The following is a 19,584-nucleotide window of genomic DNA, read 5'->3' as shown; positions in this document are numbered from 1 at the left end:
TTTATTTAACCATAAATAGATTTAATTAAGATTAAAAAAAGCTCATTAACAAGAGTGTCCTGCCCAATAAACGCAGCAGTACATACAGGTTTTACACAGTGTATTCTTCAGTTTCCCATTACAATTAAATTGGGAGATGCAGAACCATTTTTTCTTTTAATTAAGCAGCAATTAGTTATTATGCTTAGAGACACTGAAACTGTTTACCTGAGGACCTGAGAGCACAAGGAAGTGAAAACCACTCACTCTGGCCTTAATAAATATTATTGTCCATTCATTCAGTCTGTTCATGAAAGAATGGCAAAATAATATTGATTCAAATATATAAATACTTACATATATATGAACAATAATAATAAATTCTCTACATTTTATTTAATTGTCTCTTTGATTTTATTATTTTCTTTTTGTTACGTCGCTTGCTATTAAAATACATTAGTACAAAAAAATACATTGATTTTAGGCCAGTTTTTATGTATATCTGGTTTATTATCATGATTGCAGTTAGTTTTTATTTGTATGTTTAATATTTATTTATTTTTTATCCTACTTCTTCAATGCATTTTTATTATGATGTACAATTTTTGTATGTTTGGTAATGTCTTTGAAGGGTACTAACTTGCTATACAATAACTGAGTGATTGATTGATAACCCTGCTCTAGTTCTTTGTTCAGGTTCAGCACATCAACAGTAAATGAACGCATCAGCAATCAGCTGTGACATTCACTGCTGATTCTGACTTTATTTCATTCAGTTCTATCTGTTCTGTCACTGTCTCAAACAGTACATTCAGTTCAGTACAAATTGTTATTTTCATGTTTTATCATGTTTTTTGTGACTGTATATATTGTATTTGGCCCTTTTTTTTTAATAAGGGCCAAATTTGATGATGCAAAGATTTCCGTGGCTAATGGTACACACAATAGCAGTGATTTCTTAAGTTGTCATTTTTCTTGTCACAATTATCATCTTGATTTGGAAATGTAACCAAATCTAAGCCACGCAGGAGTGAACAAATGAAACAATTCTGCATTTATTTCACATCTGGAGTCAGATATCATAATAGCATAACAAGATAACAAGAGGTGACATGTGATTGAGGCCGATTTTATGCCCCTGTCCCTCTGGAGCAATAAGTAATACAAAAAGGGAAATATGCTTATTCTCAGTAAATGTTGACAACAAAGCAAATTGTTTTCAACTCATTTAGTTTGAAAGCATCATTTGGCTTAAAGCATCTGATCAATCCATCACCCCTTAAGAAAGAAGAATATCCTTCACATCTGCATGATACGTAGAGAAGTATGGATTTCTTCTTCATAGCAGTTTGCTGCCCTTTGTCGAAAAAAGACTGAAAACTATGCATTTCTGTTTTTTGTGCTGTGATTGATTTCAATAACCATTTATATTTCATTTCACCTGTTACTTTGTTTTTGTCAAGGCCTCTTTTGTGATTTAGAATCAAATAATTTGATGGGTTTAATGGTCTTGAACCATATTAATTTAAAATGAAACTTTAATTTAATTTAATTTAATTTAATTTAATTTAATTTAATTTAATTTAATTTAATTTAATTTAATTTAATTTAATTTAATTTAACAAAATGCTGTGGTGAGGTGAGGTGAATTTACCAAGGTGTCTGACATGCCATAGTGGATCCAGTGTTGTGTATTTGCCATGAAAAACGATCAGCATGGGTGGGGTCGCCACACCTCCTGCCATGGCACTACTGTATATGTTCTGTCTGATGAGAGAGAGGGAGAGAGGGGGTTAAATCTTGTTTAACAGACATTTATGCTATGTCCTTAAATTTTCCTAAATAGTGATTCATTCATTTGTCCATCTTCTGTCACTTTATCCTCTACATGAGGGTTTGAGGGTTGTGGGGGGTACTGGTCCCAATCCCTAACTAACTAACAAAAACCTGAAGGAAAGCTGTGGAGAGAGATGTGAGCAACACCTAGTGACCAAACACTGCACTTAAACAATCCAAGGGTCAGGAGTGATTTTGACAACAACCTGTGGCCACAAGTTCAGTGTACTGCAGTGTAGCCTCTTTGTAAAGCAAAATAGTCTCTTTTTTTTTGCTATTATCCCCCCTGAAAACTACAGAATAAACTTGAAGCTGGAACTGCAGCATTACACCTCTCAGTGTACAGCCTGCTCTTGAAATAATACCAAAAGATCATGGAGGCAAGCTATCGTTAAACCCTGTAGGAAAAAAAAAAACTCTTGAAATGTGCTTAAAATATGCTGACAAATGAAATGATTTTGTGAAAAATGAAGGGAAACTATGAATAAAACAAATGAAATTTCCAGTCACAACGGTGTAAAAGTCAAATACAACTACAAAATAAGCAAATCCGTTGTTCTGTTTGTCAGTAGGAGTTCTAGGAGTAACTCCTCACACCTGATCATACCTGAAATTCTCCTCCATCCATCTCTCCAGCTGTTTGGTGATCTTTTGTTTCTTCCACTCGCTGATATCTGCCACAAACACTCCAGGGTTGAAGGAGCAGTCTCTGGGGTTAATGCCCAGGTCTTTAACTTCCTGTTTTCTGTAGTCCAGGAAGCCCATGTATGTGGTCTGGAGGGTGAGTTCAGAGGAGATGATGTATTTTAGTTTGAGTCCCTGAAAGCAGGTCTTAAAGCTGCTGTCAGTGAAATCCTATTATTATGACAGCTGCCACTGATCTAGATCGATCTCTCATAGCCCTTTCACACAAACACGGCTTCGGCACAGTTGCAGAACCAAATTTTTATAACGTGTTAACTTGGAAAAAAAGCCCACAACCAAACCATTTGAAATCCTGTCCGAGCGACGAGATGTTCCGATTAAAACGGATCCAGGACAGGAACAGAAGTCAATGCTCACAGGAGCTCGTTGCGATCTGCCATGTTGTCACATGTAGTTTGACATATTATATTCACCTGCATGCCGATGCTGCGCACCATCTCATGTGTGGAGGGCAGGTCGCAGTCTGTGGCGAAAGCAGCAGCATGTCCAGGCTTCAGTTGGATGTTAAACAGATCTTGAACGTCTCCTGGAACACATGAAAATGGAAAATAAATAAATAAATCTGTTGAGTGGATGTATGACATGAGAAGTCTGGAAGGAACTAGGTCATTTTCGGCAGCTACAACAATGGTGCTCAAATCAAATTTTGTTTTTACTTTATTTTCTGAAGAGTGTCTAACTGTTTACTTCATTATTATTATACATGGGGTGGAGTGGCTCAGTGGTTAAGGCCCTACCTATTGTACCAAAGACATCATGGTCGCAAGTTCGATTCCACCCCTGGCTAATTGTACTTGATTCAATTGTAAGTCGCTTTGGATAAAAGCGTCTGCTAAATGACATGTAATGTAATGTAATTTTTAAGGTTTCTCTGGTGAAACACTTTGCACATTCCATTTTGGAGTAAAAACAAAATAAACTAATATTATTATTGGATTCCCTTTAGCCAATCATCACACATACATACCCTGCACAATGACGTCATCGTCTAGGTATATCACCTTCTCATGGTTGATGTCAAGCAACGGTAAGTAAAAGCGCACAAAGTTGAGCTGCAAAGTAAGAAAGCAAATGTATTCTATTGCCGTGTAATATTGGCTCTGCTGCATGAACAACAACAGAAACCCAGACACTCACTGGATGCAGCAGATCAGGGCGAGAAGAATCTGGCTTCACTTTTCCGCGAAGAACCATGGGGTTAAATTCCAGTATCTTATACCTGATGCCTCTCAGTTCGGTCTCCTCAATGTACTGCCTGCAGCCGAGATGAGGTGAAAAAAGACATAAAGGTGACCAGGGTGAGGAATAAGAGTGGGATGTCATGTTCTGTCCACATTTGGATGAATAAAGTTGTTTTCGTTTGTGTTTTTGAATCCGCAGCCTTTGTGAATATGCAGCTTGTTTCTCCTCCTGCATGTGTTTTGGGTCGTTGCAGTGTGTTTTCCCCTTTCAGCCACTGTAGGATATGGCTTATAAATAATATCTGAATATGTTTGTACCCCTGTGAAGAATCAGAAATGACTGACCTTACCAGTCTCACAGCATCGCGGAAAGTGACAATATAGAAGAAAACACTGGCATCCGTGTTGCTGTAGATGCTGTTGATCGTTGCCATGGTTCCACCCATACGCTCCTCTGAGGCACAGATGATGACCGGGATGACATCGCCTGCCTCTGGCTCGCTCACTGCAGGGCCTCCAGCTGCACTTCCACTCGTCTTCCGGTGATCTGAGAAGAATCAGGGAGCGGCGGGTTACAGGTCAACTGCACGATAGTTTAAAATAAATTACATCATTACGGTGATATTGATAGAATTACAGTGCCTTTATTAAGGTCATAAATAAATAATAACAACTATATTTGAATAGCAACTTTCAAAAGACATGAACAAAATGCTTAACAGGACATAGGTAATAAAAGGCAAAGAAAATAAAAGCAATAATGAAATAAAATTTTATAAAAAAAAGAAAAGGAAACAAGCTGGGAATCGCTGACTCAGGATTTCTATCATATCAAGTAAAAGCAATAAAATAAGAATCAGTACAAAAACAAGGTCAAATTTATAAAGGCATAAAATGTCTTTTAAAAGGTAAATTCAGAGACCTATTGCTGAAAAATAGGGAAAAAAAAAGGAAAGGAAAGGAAGGAAGGAAGATAATGTACCTGAGAGTTTGGGCTGTGAGGAGGCTCTGAACAATGCATTGTGCACAAGCAGAAACAACATGAAGACCAGCAGCACCAGCAGGACACGGTTGACTGAAACACAGGGAGAGGTGCAGGTCATAACTGCGGTGTCTGCGAAAGCCCTGTCCACATGGAACACTCTAGATATGTATATATATAGATATATACATATATATCTATATATATAGATATACATACAGTATATATACATATATATCTATATATATAGATATATATGTATGTATACATCTAGAGGCAAGGAGTGAACATAGCTTTCTCTTGGAGCCAACTTTGAAACAGGTTCTCCTAACAACTGGACTTTCAATAAAATGTAATAATGCAAAAGACTGACCAAGGGTTATGACTTTGCCTCACACTTATATTTTACCAGTTAAATTATCCCCATGTTTATGATGAAAACAGTTGAGATCTATGCTATCTCTATTATCACACAGTTTTCACAGTTTCATTTTGAAAGTAAACTCCTGCATGTATTTTGCTGCTGTTCACACCCTGGATGGAAGTGTGTGAAATTGAACTCCTTGTCATCTGGTTACCTCATCACACCCCCCAACCTATGCCATATCTTCCCAGCACTGTCTCTCCTCAATAACACAACATTCATCAATCTTCATTTGTAAACATAATATTCAGCCTTAGTGTGTGTGCATCACATAATGTTCAGAGCAAAGATCATTTAAAAAGGGTGATCAAAGCAAAGATGGTTCAGAACAAAAGGTCTTCTCTAAGTAAAGTAGTTTCTCCAACACTACTTATTGAGGTATGTGCGCACATTTGTGTGTGTGTAATTAAAAGCCTCCTGTTCACCACCTAATTTGACTACTGCCTTGCACTTCCATTTTTCAAAACAATTGGCTCAAGTGCTTCACAAAAGCATAATTTGCCCATCACTACTTAAATCCTAATGCGTTAAACCACAACTGTGTGTGGTGTTCCTAACAGTGTGAACGTGAACATAAAAATGTCTTGTAAAGTGATGTCAGACAAAACCATAAAACAGTCAAATTCCATAATGTTGCTTTCACTTACTTTTCCTCAGGAGAGCCATGTTTCGTGTTTATTTCCCAGCAGCATCTGCGCACACACACACAGAGATGGTAAACAGATGGGATGACTGACAAACAAGAGAAGACACTATTATACTGTAATGTGCGTAACCCCTAACCTTGACCATCACAACTAAGGGCCTAAGCCTAACCTGAAGCCAATTCTAACCCTCACTTTAAAGCCAAGTCTTAACCCTGAAAGGCCCAGACAAAATGTCCTCTCAAGGTCAAAATATCAAGTACACACGCACACGCACATAGAGGCAAGTTTGTTACGTGACCTTTGTGATTCCTTTTATATTTTTCATATTAAAAAAAACATGAAATCTGTAACTGGTCGATGCCAAGTGTGAAAAACTGCCAGTGTGTCCAACTCACTCTGAGGCCCAAAACTAAAAGAGACACTGGACGACACATGTGGCTGCATTTTATCAGAGGCCTTCCACCACCCCTTCCTTCCCTCCTGATGCCAGGGCTTAAATAAAGAATCTAGTTCCCTTCCAACTTTTTTAAAGTTTTGCGTCACTGCACTGCAGAAAGAGATTTGTGCTTGCACAATTAAATGACAGAACAACATCAAAATGTAAACAACTTTGTCTGATTTCGCCTCCGCCTCTGTCACCTCATTGCGGCCAACACTGATTTGACTGTTGGTTTCATTAACCTCAATGTTTGTGCATTCACTGTTAAGTGGTTAAAGTTTAGTGATCATGTGTGACATAAACACCCTCTTATTCCCTGTTTCCTGCAGATTCAAACCAAACTTCGACTGGTTACTTTGTTTGTGCCTGTTTGGAGCAGCCTGCTCCATCTGGAAGTGATTAGCTTCAGATACAATTCTTCCAGAGGGATGAACATGCTGCCTTACACACTGTGTTTGAACAACTGATGTATGAGTCAAGAGAAATGAAAGTGCATGTATGGTATCTTGCATTTAATATAGCTTTTAATCATTAATACACTCACAGCCAGACTTAGGAATTAAGAAAATGCTAACTTACTGTTGGGGCTTGGCATTCTATACAATTAACAAAAAAAGAAAATCTCCATGTCAAGGCTATGGTTTTTTGCATGAGTACATTTCCAGGAAATAAGTGTATGTCCCATTATCTCACAAAAAAATAATAATCAGAATTTAGCTTTACTGAGTATTATCTTAAAGGACAAAAGTCAGAGAAGAAAATATTTATTTAGTTTAGCTTCATAAAGAACTTTGCACAATTTTGTTTAATATATAGTTAAAGGTTAAATACTCAAACAGGACAAAATGTTCTGCTGTTTAATTGCACAACAGTTGCACAAATACACAGCATACAATACATACAGTATACACACACATGGGAAACTATATACAGTGATGGAAAACATGCATTTTAGGAGGAAGAGATAAGAAGGTATGTCCTTTTCAATAATTTCATTTGATGTATGACATGTAACACATTAAATATATTACTCACCAGGATAAAGAGGCAGATGATTGTGGTCAGTGTCACTTATGTTCATGGTCCATGGTGAAAAATCTCTGAGGACTGACTGACTGAGACTGACTCTGGCCAACGGTTCCACTTTTCCTTCCCCCACATCCCTCTGCCTTTATCCTCCCTCCAGATGTGACTCATCAAGACCACCAGTGCTGAAAACTAACCCTAGTAACCCAGCTGCTCCAGTTATGTAGATGCAGCCAGGAACACGGTCAGCTCTTAACCAATCATAGCTGCTCAGATTTGTCATTTTATACACAGAGTGAGAATAAAAATCAGTGATAATCACCATTATCATCACTGAAAATTATACTTCTATGTATTGCTATAACTATAAAGGTTAGCTGGGTTATGTGAAAAAAATCCGATCAACGCTATGCTGTGCCATCAGAAAAACTACATTTCCCATGATGCCCAGGATGTGTCGCTCTTTCGAAAAGGACAAACAAAGACTATCCCTTCACATTTACTTTTAGTTTGTAAATTGTGAGGATTATTTGCCCTGAGTAATGTTTTACTCCGTTTAGAAATGTTTTTTTTTGTGTTCAATAAAACAACAAAATATTTGTATTGTAGTTACTGATTTATGCATTCAACCTTTAAGCAACTGCAACAAACATGACGTTCAGCAACGACTCGTAGTAGCCATCTTTTAATTTCTCAACTTGTAATGTTTGACTACACCTAGCGATATAAAGAAGCCATGATAATGTTAATGTGGTATTTGAAAATGATTTGCATTTGACAGTTTTCATTTGTTTTACATAGCACATTTTAGAGGCGTACACGTAGTATCACAAGAGATTTTGATTTTATGTTTTAATAATATACGAACACACTTATACATACTGTAAACACACATTAATTGAGTATTTTGGATGATAATATAATGACGATTATAATTGTTATTATTATTGTTATTATATTATTATAACAATTATAATTATAATAACGATAATAATGCTTTTGCGTTTTGCGCTCATTGATGACAGCGTAGCATCGCAGTGTAAGGTTATGGGTGGTCTACTAGTTTTTTTCCCCTGCTACTCGGTGTGAAATTAACATGAAAACACATCTTAGCGGCTCAGGAACCACTTTGTCGAACTAACTAACCATCAAATTAACAAACTATGAGGGTTCACTCTATGCTGTAGGTGAAGATAGTTGCAGCCTGTTAACCTCCGCCCGGCCATCATGGACGCTAACACGCAGAGAGTGTTGGTGAAGCTCGTTCAGGACGGCCACTTGAGCTCTCTGGAGGAACTCATGACAGTAGGTGGCGGCTCGACGACTCCTCAGACTGTGAAGAGTCAACACTTCGGCCGCTCTGGAGACACCTTGTTGCACTACGCTGCCAGAAACGGACACTTGGATATGGTAGAGTATCTGGTGCAGCGTGTAGGCACGGACGTGGAGGTGTGCAACAACGACTACAAGAGACCTCTGCACGAAGCTGCGTCCATGGGTCACCTAGCATGTGTTAGCTATCTACTCCAGAAAGGAGCTAAAGTAGACACTCTGAAGAAAGCTGATTGGTGAGCTTATCGTATGACACATAGTATATCTCCTATAAGAGAGTGCCCCCTGTTTCTCGGCAGCAGTTCACCTTCGATAGCTCAGTTGGTAGAGCGGAGGACTGTAGCGGTCAATGCTGATATCCTTAGGTCGCTGGTTCGAATCCGGCTCGAAGGAGAAATTTTTCTTATGTGTCTATTTTTTTCAGTCGTTATTCAACAGCCGTGGAGTAAAACAATACATTACATTACAGACGCTTTTATCCAAAGCGACTTACAATGGAATTGAGTACAATCAGCCAGGGATGGGGTCGAATTTACGACCATGATGTCTTTTCGCACACGGTACCTGTCTTAACCACTGAACCACTCCACCCCCAAAACCCGACTTGACCACTCAAATTTACAGAGAATCAATATAATAAAGTAGCTATAGAAAGCTAAGCCAGGTTTTTTCCTCGTCCTAGAGTAGGAGCATAATTGCCACAAAGTTCACAGAAACTTTGTAGTAGAAATAAAGAAATGAAGTTAACGTCGGAACACGAGATATAAAAAAGTTGCCCTCATATCATTGCACGTTTTTACAGCACAGTTTTGTTTTGTTTTTTACATTACAATACACTATATTATTGTTCGTGTTGGTACTGTTTAAATTGGTAGATTAGTGCTGAAACCCTGCGGTCGCGTGTTTGAATATGGCTAGGAGCATTTTTAAGGGGAGAGTTATTATTTTGGAACGGTCATGGAACACTTGTTTTATGAAACAATGACAAAAATGAACAGTAAAAAAATAACAAGTAATAAAATCTAATCACTATAATCCAAATGTATAGGTTTTGTTTTATCGTTTGTTATTATTATTGATAAATCAGTATTACATTTATTTAGTGTGATACCTTTAAAAATTTTATTTTTTATTTTTTTAAATACTTAAACATTTCCTAAAGTGCTTCACAGGGATAAAATTTAAAAAAGAAAAGACATCTAAACATTAAAAACGGAACAGGCGGTACTTCTGAATCATGGTAGTGCCTGTAACATTTAGGAAGTATTGTCCCAGAAGCCTGAAACATTTCCTACATCTGGAGAGAAAATGGTTTAAAGTCAGTCATGCCCTGGGAAGCTGTACGGATCATTTTAAGGATCTAGCACTGAATATATGGTATTTTTATTATCATAATTATTATGATAAAGATAGGCATAATGATAGGAATAATCACTGTTGTATCGACTTTATGTACATATGTTGTTTATTTATTTTCCACCAAAATGTAATGGTAGCCGTTTCACCCTCTTTACTCTGTGTGAACTGCACATTTTTATTTATTTTTGTTGAAAAGGAAAAACTGTTGATTGCATTACATTTAAAGCGTAAATCATGTCTTCTTTACGCTCACTCCTGTCTGCCAGTGTTTGCTCCACATTCGGTGTCTGTCTCCACTGTTTTCCATTCCTTGTTGCCCTCAATTTCTCCACATTTGGTTATTCCCGTTTATAAACATGCACCGATATTAATGCAGTCAGCAGACATGCACACAGGATATATAAATATATTGGTTTGTATTGCTTGTTTTCATAAGCTGGCTTTTAATGAGAACAACAAACACTATTATGCAGAGTCTCGTCTTTCTTTCTCTTCGGACTGTAGTTTGCATTTCATCCATTTGCTCTTTGTGTATTCTCCTCTTCCATTTGCTGTTCTTTGATTCTCATATAGACCCGTTTGTACAACTCCCCTTCCTATCTCTTGACTTTGGACTAATTGTCACGTCTAGATTACCAGCCATCATTCATGTGGACACACTCAGTTACTGCACCATTTAATTGGAATGCTGTCCTTGTCCCAGTATCCAATCACGAGTGGGGAATGAATAGCCTGGCTAACACCAAACTGCATCTCAGACTTAAATGAGATTGAGTATGATTCTGGAAAAGGGGGCAGTCACCTCCCATTTCCAAGAGGCGGGACCTACGGAGGTAGATGAACGTACGTAATTGGACCAATGACCTGGATGACAACTACAACTAGTGTATATATTGTGTATATTGTATGTATATATAGTGCATAAAACATCTCAACAGTTTTACAAAAGTAAAATTTACTAAGTAATGGAAAACGATGTGCCTGAGAGTACAAGTACATTAACTGGATGTGTTTAAATTTGATTTCATCCAATTTTTGTCAGCCTAAAAAACCAGTAATGAAATCTTTTTTTTTTCTGACATTATGTAAATGTACTGAGTGTGAAAATAAAGCAGGGAGAGATAAGACTGGATGTGGGTGTTAATGATGTCTCAGACGCTTACGAGTCTTATGAGTATTGCATTGTTGTCGGGGTAGAAGGCAGTGTGCTCTGAAAGGCCCATTGATTTTAGGCGTGTGGACACACACACACACACACACACGGAGTCTTGGGGACTCTGTAAGTTTAGCAGACCCTGTCTCATTTTCCCCGTCTATCCTTTAAGCCGTGCTCTGCTTTCCCACTAAATGCATGCGGTGCTGCCGTGTCGCTATGACAGCTAAGACGGGCGAGAGTGGGGTGGTAATGTCCCTCTCTCTCTCTCTCTCTGTAGGTCTTGCAGGTGTAGGACGCTCAAACGTGTCCGTGCGCTCTCTGTGGCTGCAGCGTAATGTTCTCATACATCTGTGGGCATGAAGGGAGGGAAGGTGCATGGAATGAGAACTACTACATTACGTGCTCTGCTTGGCTGTTGGAATATTGATGGGCACAGCAGTTGTTGCGGTCATGACTTGGTTGTTTTTATGTTCAACTGGGATTAGAATATAGCAGTGCAACTTGTGTGAGGAATGCTGCCTGTGGATAGAATGGAAGGTTTTTCCCCTCCTTCTATTAGATTTCCCAACGCTTTAATGAATTTCCGCTCCCATTTGCTGCATTTTCTCACTGAAGCAGCTCATTCCTTAAACCACTCCACCTCCCCGTGGAGCCAATTCCCTGTCTCAATGAAGACCCATTTTCCCATTAGAGCTGCAGAAATAGGAGTGGCTCTCTTAAGGTCTCCTGTAGTCATTCAGCAATAGAGTGGGTTTGTTAAGATGTGGCGCTGGGGTCTGGGAGAGGCAGACTAATGAGCAGTTAGACCATGTAATGGGGAGTGTGTTAAGCAAGCCGTAGCATTGGGCAGTAATATGGTATCCCAGGGTTTTAAAAATAGTCTCAATTTCATGGCTGTCAGTGGAGGAAACACCTTACTGAGCACTAATGTGTTCGCTACGCCTGACATTTAGTACGCGTATGATTGTCATAATGACAACAACCAATCACAGCGTCCTGCGACACACAACATCACTACGTCACCACTGCAGTGTCTGTAGTTTGTAGAACGTAAACAATCTTTTCCACGAAGTTCCCCGTAGACACAGCAGGAAATATCTCTGATACCCTTTAGAGGTCGCCGAGGTTCACAGTTTCACCGTCCCTGGCGACAGAGTAGGGGCGGCGTGCGATATGGCAAACATATCGTATACATACACAAGGTTTTTTTTACAATAAAATCATCAGATTTGATCATGATTCGTTGATATTTAACGATATACGGTGCCACCAAATAGTGTTCAAACATTTCCCTAAAAGAAACCAAATATAGGAGAGCATTAAGGCCAAAAACATTTCTTTTAATCAGTCCACTTCAGTCTAAAGTACACTTAGACTCTGTTTTAGAGTATTTTAACGTAGCTTAAAAATTGTATTTTAATTTAAAGTGTCAGACTGAAGCAGCTACAGCTTCTCACAGTCACAGTCGCATCACATGATTGCTCTACTGTGACTTTTACTCACAGTTTTAACGTCACATGTAATATATGTTGAATTCTTAGTGTGATGCTACACAAGTATTTGTTAGGTTCCAAAGTTATCATCTGTAAAAGTAACTCCTCTATCCTTCTACAGCCATTTTCAGTTCTATTTCTATGTTTTTCAGTTTGATGCTTTTCCATTTGTTGATCATTTGAGAAAGTCGAACGATAGGAAAGTCCGCCTGCTACAAGCTCATCAGCGTCCCTCAGCGTGACAAGTTTAGCCTGGTTAAAGGTTGGTTGTCTCATGGCTGGAGGACGCTGCTGTCAAACCGTCATCCTCCTCTTCCTAGCAGCGTTAGCCCGCAGGTGTGTGAGTTCCTCGCAGTTGACAGACACTTGTTACCCGCGCACATCTTGCATTTTACTGTGATATTCAGAAAAAAAGCGTCAATGCACATGCTATTTGTCCTGTCGTCTAACCAGCTGAGCTGCTGCACACACCATAATGCAACCGCAGCACGCAGACATGTGTCTGTCTTCCTGTCTAACAATTACAGGGAAAGACAAATTGAGAAATTGAGCTTGTGGATGTTCTTTTTTTTTGTGGCAAAAAAGTTTTTGATAAAGTAACTTAAACTGCAGAACTCACATCTTTTTCTTTATTTGTTACATCACAACAGTAATCTGTTTTGATGTGTTTGAATAAACAAGGAAATCAAATGAATAATGAAAAAAGACAGTGATTATGATCATCAGATGCATGAGTTTCTGATGGATGATGTTCAGACACATATTATCATTAAGTTGTACTGGTGACACATTTAAATAACATCTGCCAAATGTGAAATGCAGCTTAAAATGGTTTGTCTTTGGAAAAAGAAGAAATACTTTTTTTCTATGTTCATAACATACTGTATATCAGAAATGTTGTTAAGATTTAGTATTGCACGACTCTATGATCTCATTAACTAAACTCTTCAATAGGGTAATGCTGTCCTGTCTAATTAGTGCTTTCAATCTACATTCAATGTCTCGCCCTCTCTGTCTATATATACATACATATATATATATATATACACATATATACATATATGTGTATATGTATATGTATATATATATATACATATACATATATATACAATATACGTGTGTGTGTATTTGTATTTGTAAAGTATTTGCTAAGCAATACATGACCCACTTTACAATAAGGGTCTATAGGAGCCTCATTAAAGCCTAACAATTATTAATAAATGCTTAATTAGGTAGATAAAGTAATGCTTATTCAGCATTGCCGTCAACATTTGGCAGTCATGTTAACTGATCTTAAACCCTTTGATGATGTATGAATTAATACATGAATTAACCTGAAAACTCTCAAACACTCCAAACCAATAGACTGGAATGGATTAATTCTATGATCCAACCCTTACTATACATCACTCGTGCAATAACAGAACAATGGACGATTAGCATACCAGCACCTTGGCATGTTCACATGACATGTTGTTTTTTTATTCAGATCAGACTTATGTTCTGATTACTTTGTGTCCACGTAAACTCACTGTAGCGCGTGTTCTTATCGATATCAAGCCTGGCTGAGTGTAGAGGTGCTGACAGTCTGTTCCCTCGTGTTTTGGATGGCGTGGCGACATCTTTGGTTAAAGGTCACCTGCAACAAGAAGTAAACAAATCACACACGCATTCATTACGTTATCTTTTTTTATAGCAGGTCATTAAATGTTTCAAATGAATCACAACGCTTAACACTTTAATTGTGGTGGCCTTACTTACTAATCACTGACAACGAGAGCAAATAACTTGCACTGTATAACCCTGAGATGAACTGTCTCTCAGGGAGACTTCTCATCAAATCAACCCTGACTCTGTAGTCGAGAGCACATTTCACTGTGTGGCCGCCTGCTTTTGGTCGTCTGATAACCTCTGTGTGTGTGTGTGTGTGTGTGTGTGTGTGTGTGTGTCGACAAAGCGAGATGGAGAGGGAGACAGAGGGAAGAGAGGGGGGTAATTAGGTATCTTTCCTCACACACGTCTCCTCCCCCTCCCCCATATCTCCCAGAGGGTAAAGGAGCCTTGTCAAAGCCCTGTCATGAATTTTTAACAACCGTGTCTGCTCTCTTAGGAGGTGTGTGCGTGCCTGTGTGTGTGCGTGTGTGTGTGTGTGTTCAGATACTGTAAGTGTGAGGAAGAAGGATTTCGACACAAAATCCTCCTCCATTGATGTCACACAAATGATGACGTATGACGAGAAGCTGTTGCTGACACTCGTGTATCACATTGCATGCAACATTGGAGCAAAGGAGGGGGATCTGTAATCAATATATCCATATGTTCAAATGCTCATTTGATGCATGGGTGTGATTCTGGATTAGTCATAGCACTGTGTAGTATGTAAGTAAATGGTCCATGGGTGCATAGCACTATACTTTAACGTCAGTGGCCGCTTTAGGTGCTTTACGCTTGAGTTTTTCCTTTCATTATAGACGCGTTCATACAGTATACGTCAGTGTCTAGCCTAAGGAGACACACAGACGAGAACAGCCGGGGCTCAAACCACCAATCTCCTGACCTTCATACTGTATATCACTGGAAGCTGCTGGTCTTTGAAACAGGGGAAGTTATTCATACAAAAATCCTGCCCTCGGTTCCTTTTTGTAGAAAATGTAACACACAATGTCGCTGCTGAGACAAAGGATCCGGTGTTCATGTGTCAATCAAAAAGTGACTCCATGCATCAGCCCGGCGACCGCGCCTGGCCACTCCCACATTGACTCCCAGAGACACTGAGCTTGTCACGTTTATCCAATCACCATAGCACTCGTGCCTTTGCAACAAGAAGACCTGGTTTGTTCTCCCTGTGTGTGTGTGGGTTTTCTCCAGGTTGTCTGAATCGCACCCACAGTCCAGATTGTGAAAATTTGGGGATTAGGTAAATTGGAGCCTCTAAATTGACCATAGGGGTTATTGTTTGTCTTTATGTGGCCCTGTGATGGACTGGCGATCTGTCCCGGGTTTAGCCCACCACCCTTTCGCTCTTTCGCTTTTTCAGTCACTGCGCCGAGGTTAGACACGCCCCCTCACTGTCCACTTTTAAACCACATCTTTAAACCCATTTTTACTCTTTGGCTTTCGACCCAGTATGATATCTATCTACCTTTTTAATAGTTTTATTGTTTGACTTCATTTGTGTTGTATTTTTACTTTCTACAGTATTTTATTGTTTTATTGTGTGTTTTATTGTGTGTTGTTAGGTTTATGATGTCATGTTTATATTGTATTTATTGATCTCTGATGTATCTCTGAAGTGCTTTATAAATAAAAGTTGGATTGGATTGGATATGTCAACTGGGATTGGCACCAGCACCCCTGCAACCCTCATGTGGAGGATATAGCGGTAGAAGATGAGCGAGTGAAAGTGAGATCCAATCACCGTCGCTGTGATGTCTCATAGAGGTCACTGGTTTTAATGCACTGTGCAAAAACAAATTGTGTCAGACGAAAGAAATAATGTACATACATATAGTTGATCGTCTTCTAGCACAGTTTAAGTAATGCATTTGTTTTAAGACATTTTAGAGGAAGTCTTAGAGCGATCACCTATGTTTATATAGGGCATTTATTGAATAAATGTGTGACATACACTTAATATGATACATGAAATATTATGATTAAAAACATTATAAATTATGTTTAAATAGTCACCTATTTAATTTTAAACCTAATTATTTGTGTTAAATATCCTTAATTGAACATCAAAAAAGCCACAGAAATAAAGCAGGTATTATCTGTAATGAAAGGCAATAAGTGTGTTTTATAACACGGATCACAGATTTGATAGTATAGTGACTCTCACTGTTTGAGAAGCACAAATATTTTCCAAAGAAATCTTTCCACAAGTCAAAAACACAAGTGTGCAGCTTTATAATCAGATATATCTCATATATCTGGATATAGACAAAAAGGATCCAGATATTATTTATAAGCCCCATCCCCCAGCCTTACAGTAATATTGATTTATATCGTGGTATATCAATATTGAATGATCAATCAGTCATATCAGTGTATCAGGATAAGCCTGTATTACCCAGCCCTAGTTTTATATTGAACAAATGTACCATTTCAAGAAATGGTCGAAACTCCCCGACATTAACATCTAGTGATGTTAGACATTAGCTGACATTTGACTCGAGCTTAATGACGAGACTTTCTGCAAGTGGCCTTTGCAGATATGAACTGCTGCACACACTCTTCCCAAAGGTCTGGTGTGTAACTGTTGGGATGGTGTATTGACAGAAAATGAATATAATGTGTATGTTTTTTAAATATACAAAAAGTGAAGAATCACTTTAAAATAAAAAATTGGTTGGTTTTTCAAAGGTTTAAGAGTACACCTTTAATGTGTACTTTAAGGAATTGCTTACAAGGCAGACGAAGTACAACAGCATCCTTTTCTGTGTGTGAAGGCCACCGTCATTCCCTTATGGCGTATTCCCACCGTAGTCATCACTGCACGGCTGAGTGAAACTGCGGTGACTTTGTTTTATTCGCAACACACACACACAAGTGACTAGTGACTTTACACCAGACTTCTGTAGTTGTTGGAGATTGTTAAGTACATTACATTACATTACATGTCATTTAGCAGACGCTTTTATCCAAAGCGACTTACAAAAGTGCATTTAAACATTTGGGTACAAATAAGAGCTAGAAGTAAGTAAGAGCTTCAAGTAGAACAAACTATGAAGTGCTAGTCATAAGTGCAATACAATTTTTTTTTTTTTTTTTTTTTTTTTTGTCGTCTTAGTCGAGGTAGAGTCGGAAGAAATGTGTTTTTAGTCGGCGTCGGAAGATGTGGAGGCTTTCAGCTGTCCGGATGTCGATGGGGAGATCGTTCCACCATTTGGGAGCGAGGACAGTGAACAGTCTCGAGTTCTGCGAGTGCCTCTGTGATCCTCTCAGTGAGGGAGCAGCAAGCCGGTTTGTCGATGCAGAGCGGAGTGGGCGGGCTGGGGTGTAGGTTTTGATCATGTCCTGGATGTAGGCTGGACCGGATCCGTTTGTAGTAGTTTTAACTTATCGCAATCAACTGTCCCTAAATACACCACTCCACTTTAAAAGACTCCTGTTAAATATAGAGTAGTTGTTGGAGATGAACCCACATTTTTAGGATTGTTAAGTAGTTTTAAGTGATCTACAGTTTGGCGCTGTTCGGCTTGATTTGTGTGTGGGACGTCTCTTCCTGTGACGGGCCATTGCGCCATTATACTCCCTTGAAAGCGAGCGGTGAGTGGAGGAGTCCTTCATTTGTCTCACTATAAGATGTCACTTATTTTTAAACACTGGACCATTAAGTGGAACATTATTACCGTCTTAAATCATATTTGTTCAGTTTTTTCTTTCATAAAGAACTTCGTATAAACCGAGGTTTTGCTTAGAAAGCTCTCACAAGTGGGTGCATTCTCAGCAAAATAAAAGGATTTGCGCGCTAGCATCCATGTGCACCTAGGTTCCTCTTACATTTTATTGTCCTAAAACCCCTGACATGGTAAAGCAATCTAATATTCATACTTTTATTTTGTTTGCAAGGTCACAAAGAAATAGTGAAGTGCAGATGTGGACATTTTAAGTGGTAACAAGACAAAGAAAAATGGCACTTAGAGCAATGAAATAGTTTTTATGGGTTCTCATTTCCTCACCAAGTTCATTAGAAATGTTTGTAAAATAATTTAATTACAGTAACAGATGTAGACATAAATCAGTGGTACAGTTTTACCACTGTCCCGACTGAACACAGCACTCGTTTACAAATATAAATCGATATGATTCACTCCGCGATGCAATGTGAACACATTATTTGTGAACATGATCATTTCACGATCACTAATTTGTGCCGTTGTGTGTGTGTGTGTGTGTCTCTGTGTGTTTATGGCTGGAATAGTGTTTATACTTAGCTGCTGACAGCTAGTGCAGAGGAGGTGGAGACAGGTTTGGAACACAGCCCAGAACTGGAGGCCAAAAGGGATTGGGACCGTTAAACAAGAATGGAACCGTCGCCGACAGCACACACACACATGGTCACAGACGCAGTTTAACACAGTCATACCCACAGCGCGAGCACACAATGACATACTGTGCACGAAAAAGCATCTCAGATCTTGGATGTCTGCTGTTATAGTTGCTTGATTCTGCAGTCCAGCAGATGGATATGAGAATAACTTTGAGCCAAATCTTCATCTTCCCAATTCTATGATTCATTCATAATGCATCACTGAGTGGAGTTTCTCTGAAGCTATTATAAGCCTTTGTTGTTGTGTTTGAGTTCAGTGAAGGACAACACTTTCAACACTCAGAGACTGAGCAGGCTCAGGTTTGATCAGTGTGGATTTACCTGGGTGACTATGTCCACACACAGAGTTGAGCAGAAGTATTTGTTTTGGTTCGCTTCTCTAGCGGCACGTGCCTTGTCAACACAAATGAAAACCACTTCTGTGTGAGTAGAAATGCAGCTTTGAGCAGGAGATGTGAGCAACAATTGTCATTTCTTTTATTCCACACTTGAGTTGTGTTATTGTGCCGTAGAGACAAGACTGTTGTTTGTTGGCACGGTGATAAAGATCAGTGATGTTTTCTTTTGAAAAAGTGAAAAATGAATGAGTAGGTGTGATCCGAGAAGGCGCAGTGGCTAGCATTGTTGCCTCACAGCAAGAAGGTCACTGGTTCAAATAGTGGTTCCACCTCGGGCCTATCTGTGTGGAGTGTGCATGTTCTCCCTGTGTGTTGCATGTGGGTTTCCACCTAAAAACATTACAACATTATCTAGGAACAGATAATGTTCCTAATTATTTCAGGCCCAGTCATTCATACATAAATTCTGCCCTTGTGTTGTAGCACACATTTATGAATGAAATGTAAATACCTCAGTACATATTTGACCATTTAATTTATGATATTTTAGAGGAAACAGGACTTCCCTTGCTGTCTCAGAGCAATTGCCTCTGTTTTAGACCGACCTTTTGCCTTTTGACTAAGATTTTTCC

The 19,584-nt window shown here is 38.8% G+C and overlaps 2 protein-coding genes and 1 non-coding gene across 7 annotated transcripts in view; 2 read left to right on the top strand and 1 right to left on the bottom strand.

The window, feature by feature from the left end:
- Nucleotides 1-7,467, bottom strand: part of LOC122775834 (glycosyltransferase 8 domain-containing protein 2-like) — a 9,454-nt gene extending 1,987 nt beyond the window's left edge. The window contains exons 1-9 of the mRNA XM_044036031.1: nt 7,229-7,467; nt 5,755-5,799; nt 4,684-4,776; nt 4,047-4,248; nt 3,658-3,775; nt 3,488-3,572; nt 2,934-3,046; nt 2,423-2,589; nt 1,634-1,746 (exon numbers count right to left, since the gene is read on the bottom strand). Coding sequence (XP_043891966.1) covers nt 1,634-1,746; nt 2,423-2,589; nt 2,934-3,046; nt 3,488-3,572; nt 3,658-3,775; nt 4,047-4,248; nt 4,684-4,776; nt 5,755-5,773 — 910 coding nt within the window. The 5' untranslated portion in view covers nt 5,774-5,799; nt 7,229-7,467. The remainder of the gene's footprint in view (nt 1-1,633; nt 1,747-2,422; nt 2,590-2,933; nt 3,047-3,487; nt 3,573-3,657; nt 3,776-4,046; nt 4,249-4,683; nt 4,777-5,754; nt 5,800-7,228) is intronic.
- LOC122775663 (voltage-dependent calcium channel subunit alpha-2/delta-1) overlaps nt 1-19,584 on the top strand; it is a 115,102-nt gene that overhangs the window by 34,562 nt on the left and 60,956 nt on the right. The window lies entirely within an intron of this gene.
- Nucleotides 8,858-8,944, top strand: trnay-gua. Its single transcript is given in 2 exon segments — nt 8,858-8,894; nt 8,909-8,944. It is a non-coding gene; the product is annotated as a tRNA-Tyr (tRNA).

This window comes from Solea senegalensis, linkage group LG10 (assembly GCF_019176455.1).
Source record: "Solea senegalensis isolate Sse05_10M linkage group LG10, IFAPA_SoseM_1, whole genome shotgun sequence".
Taxonomy (NCBI): Eukaryota; Metazoa; Chordata; class Actinopteri; order Pleuronectiformes; family Soleidae; genus Solea; species Solea senegalensis.
The sequence above is the reverse complement of the archived record's forward strand: the minus strand, read 5'-3'. Positions and strand labels throughout refer to the sequence as shown.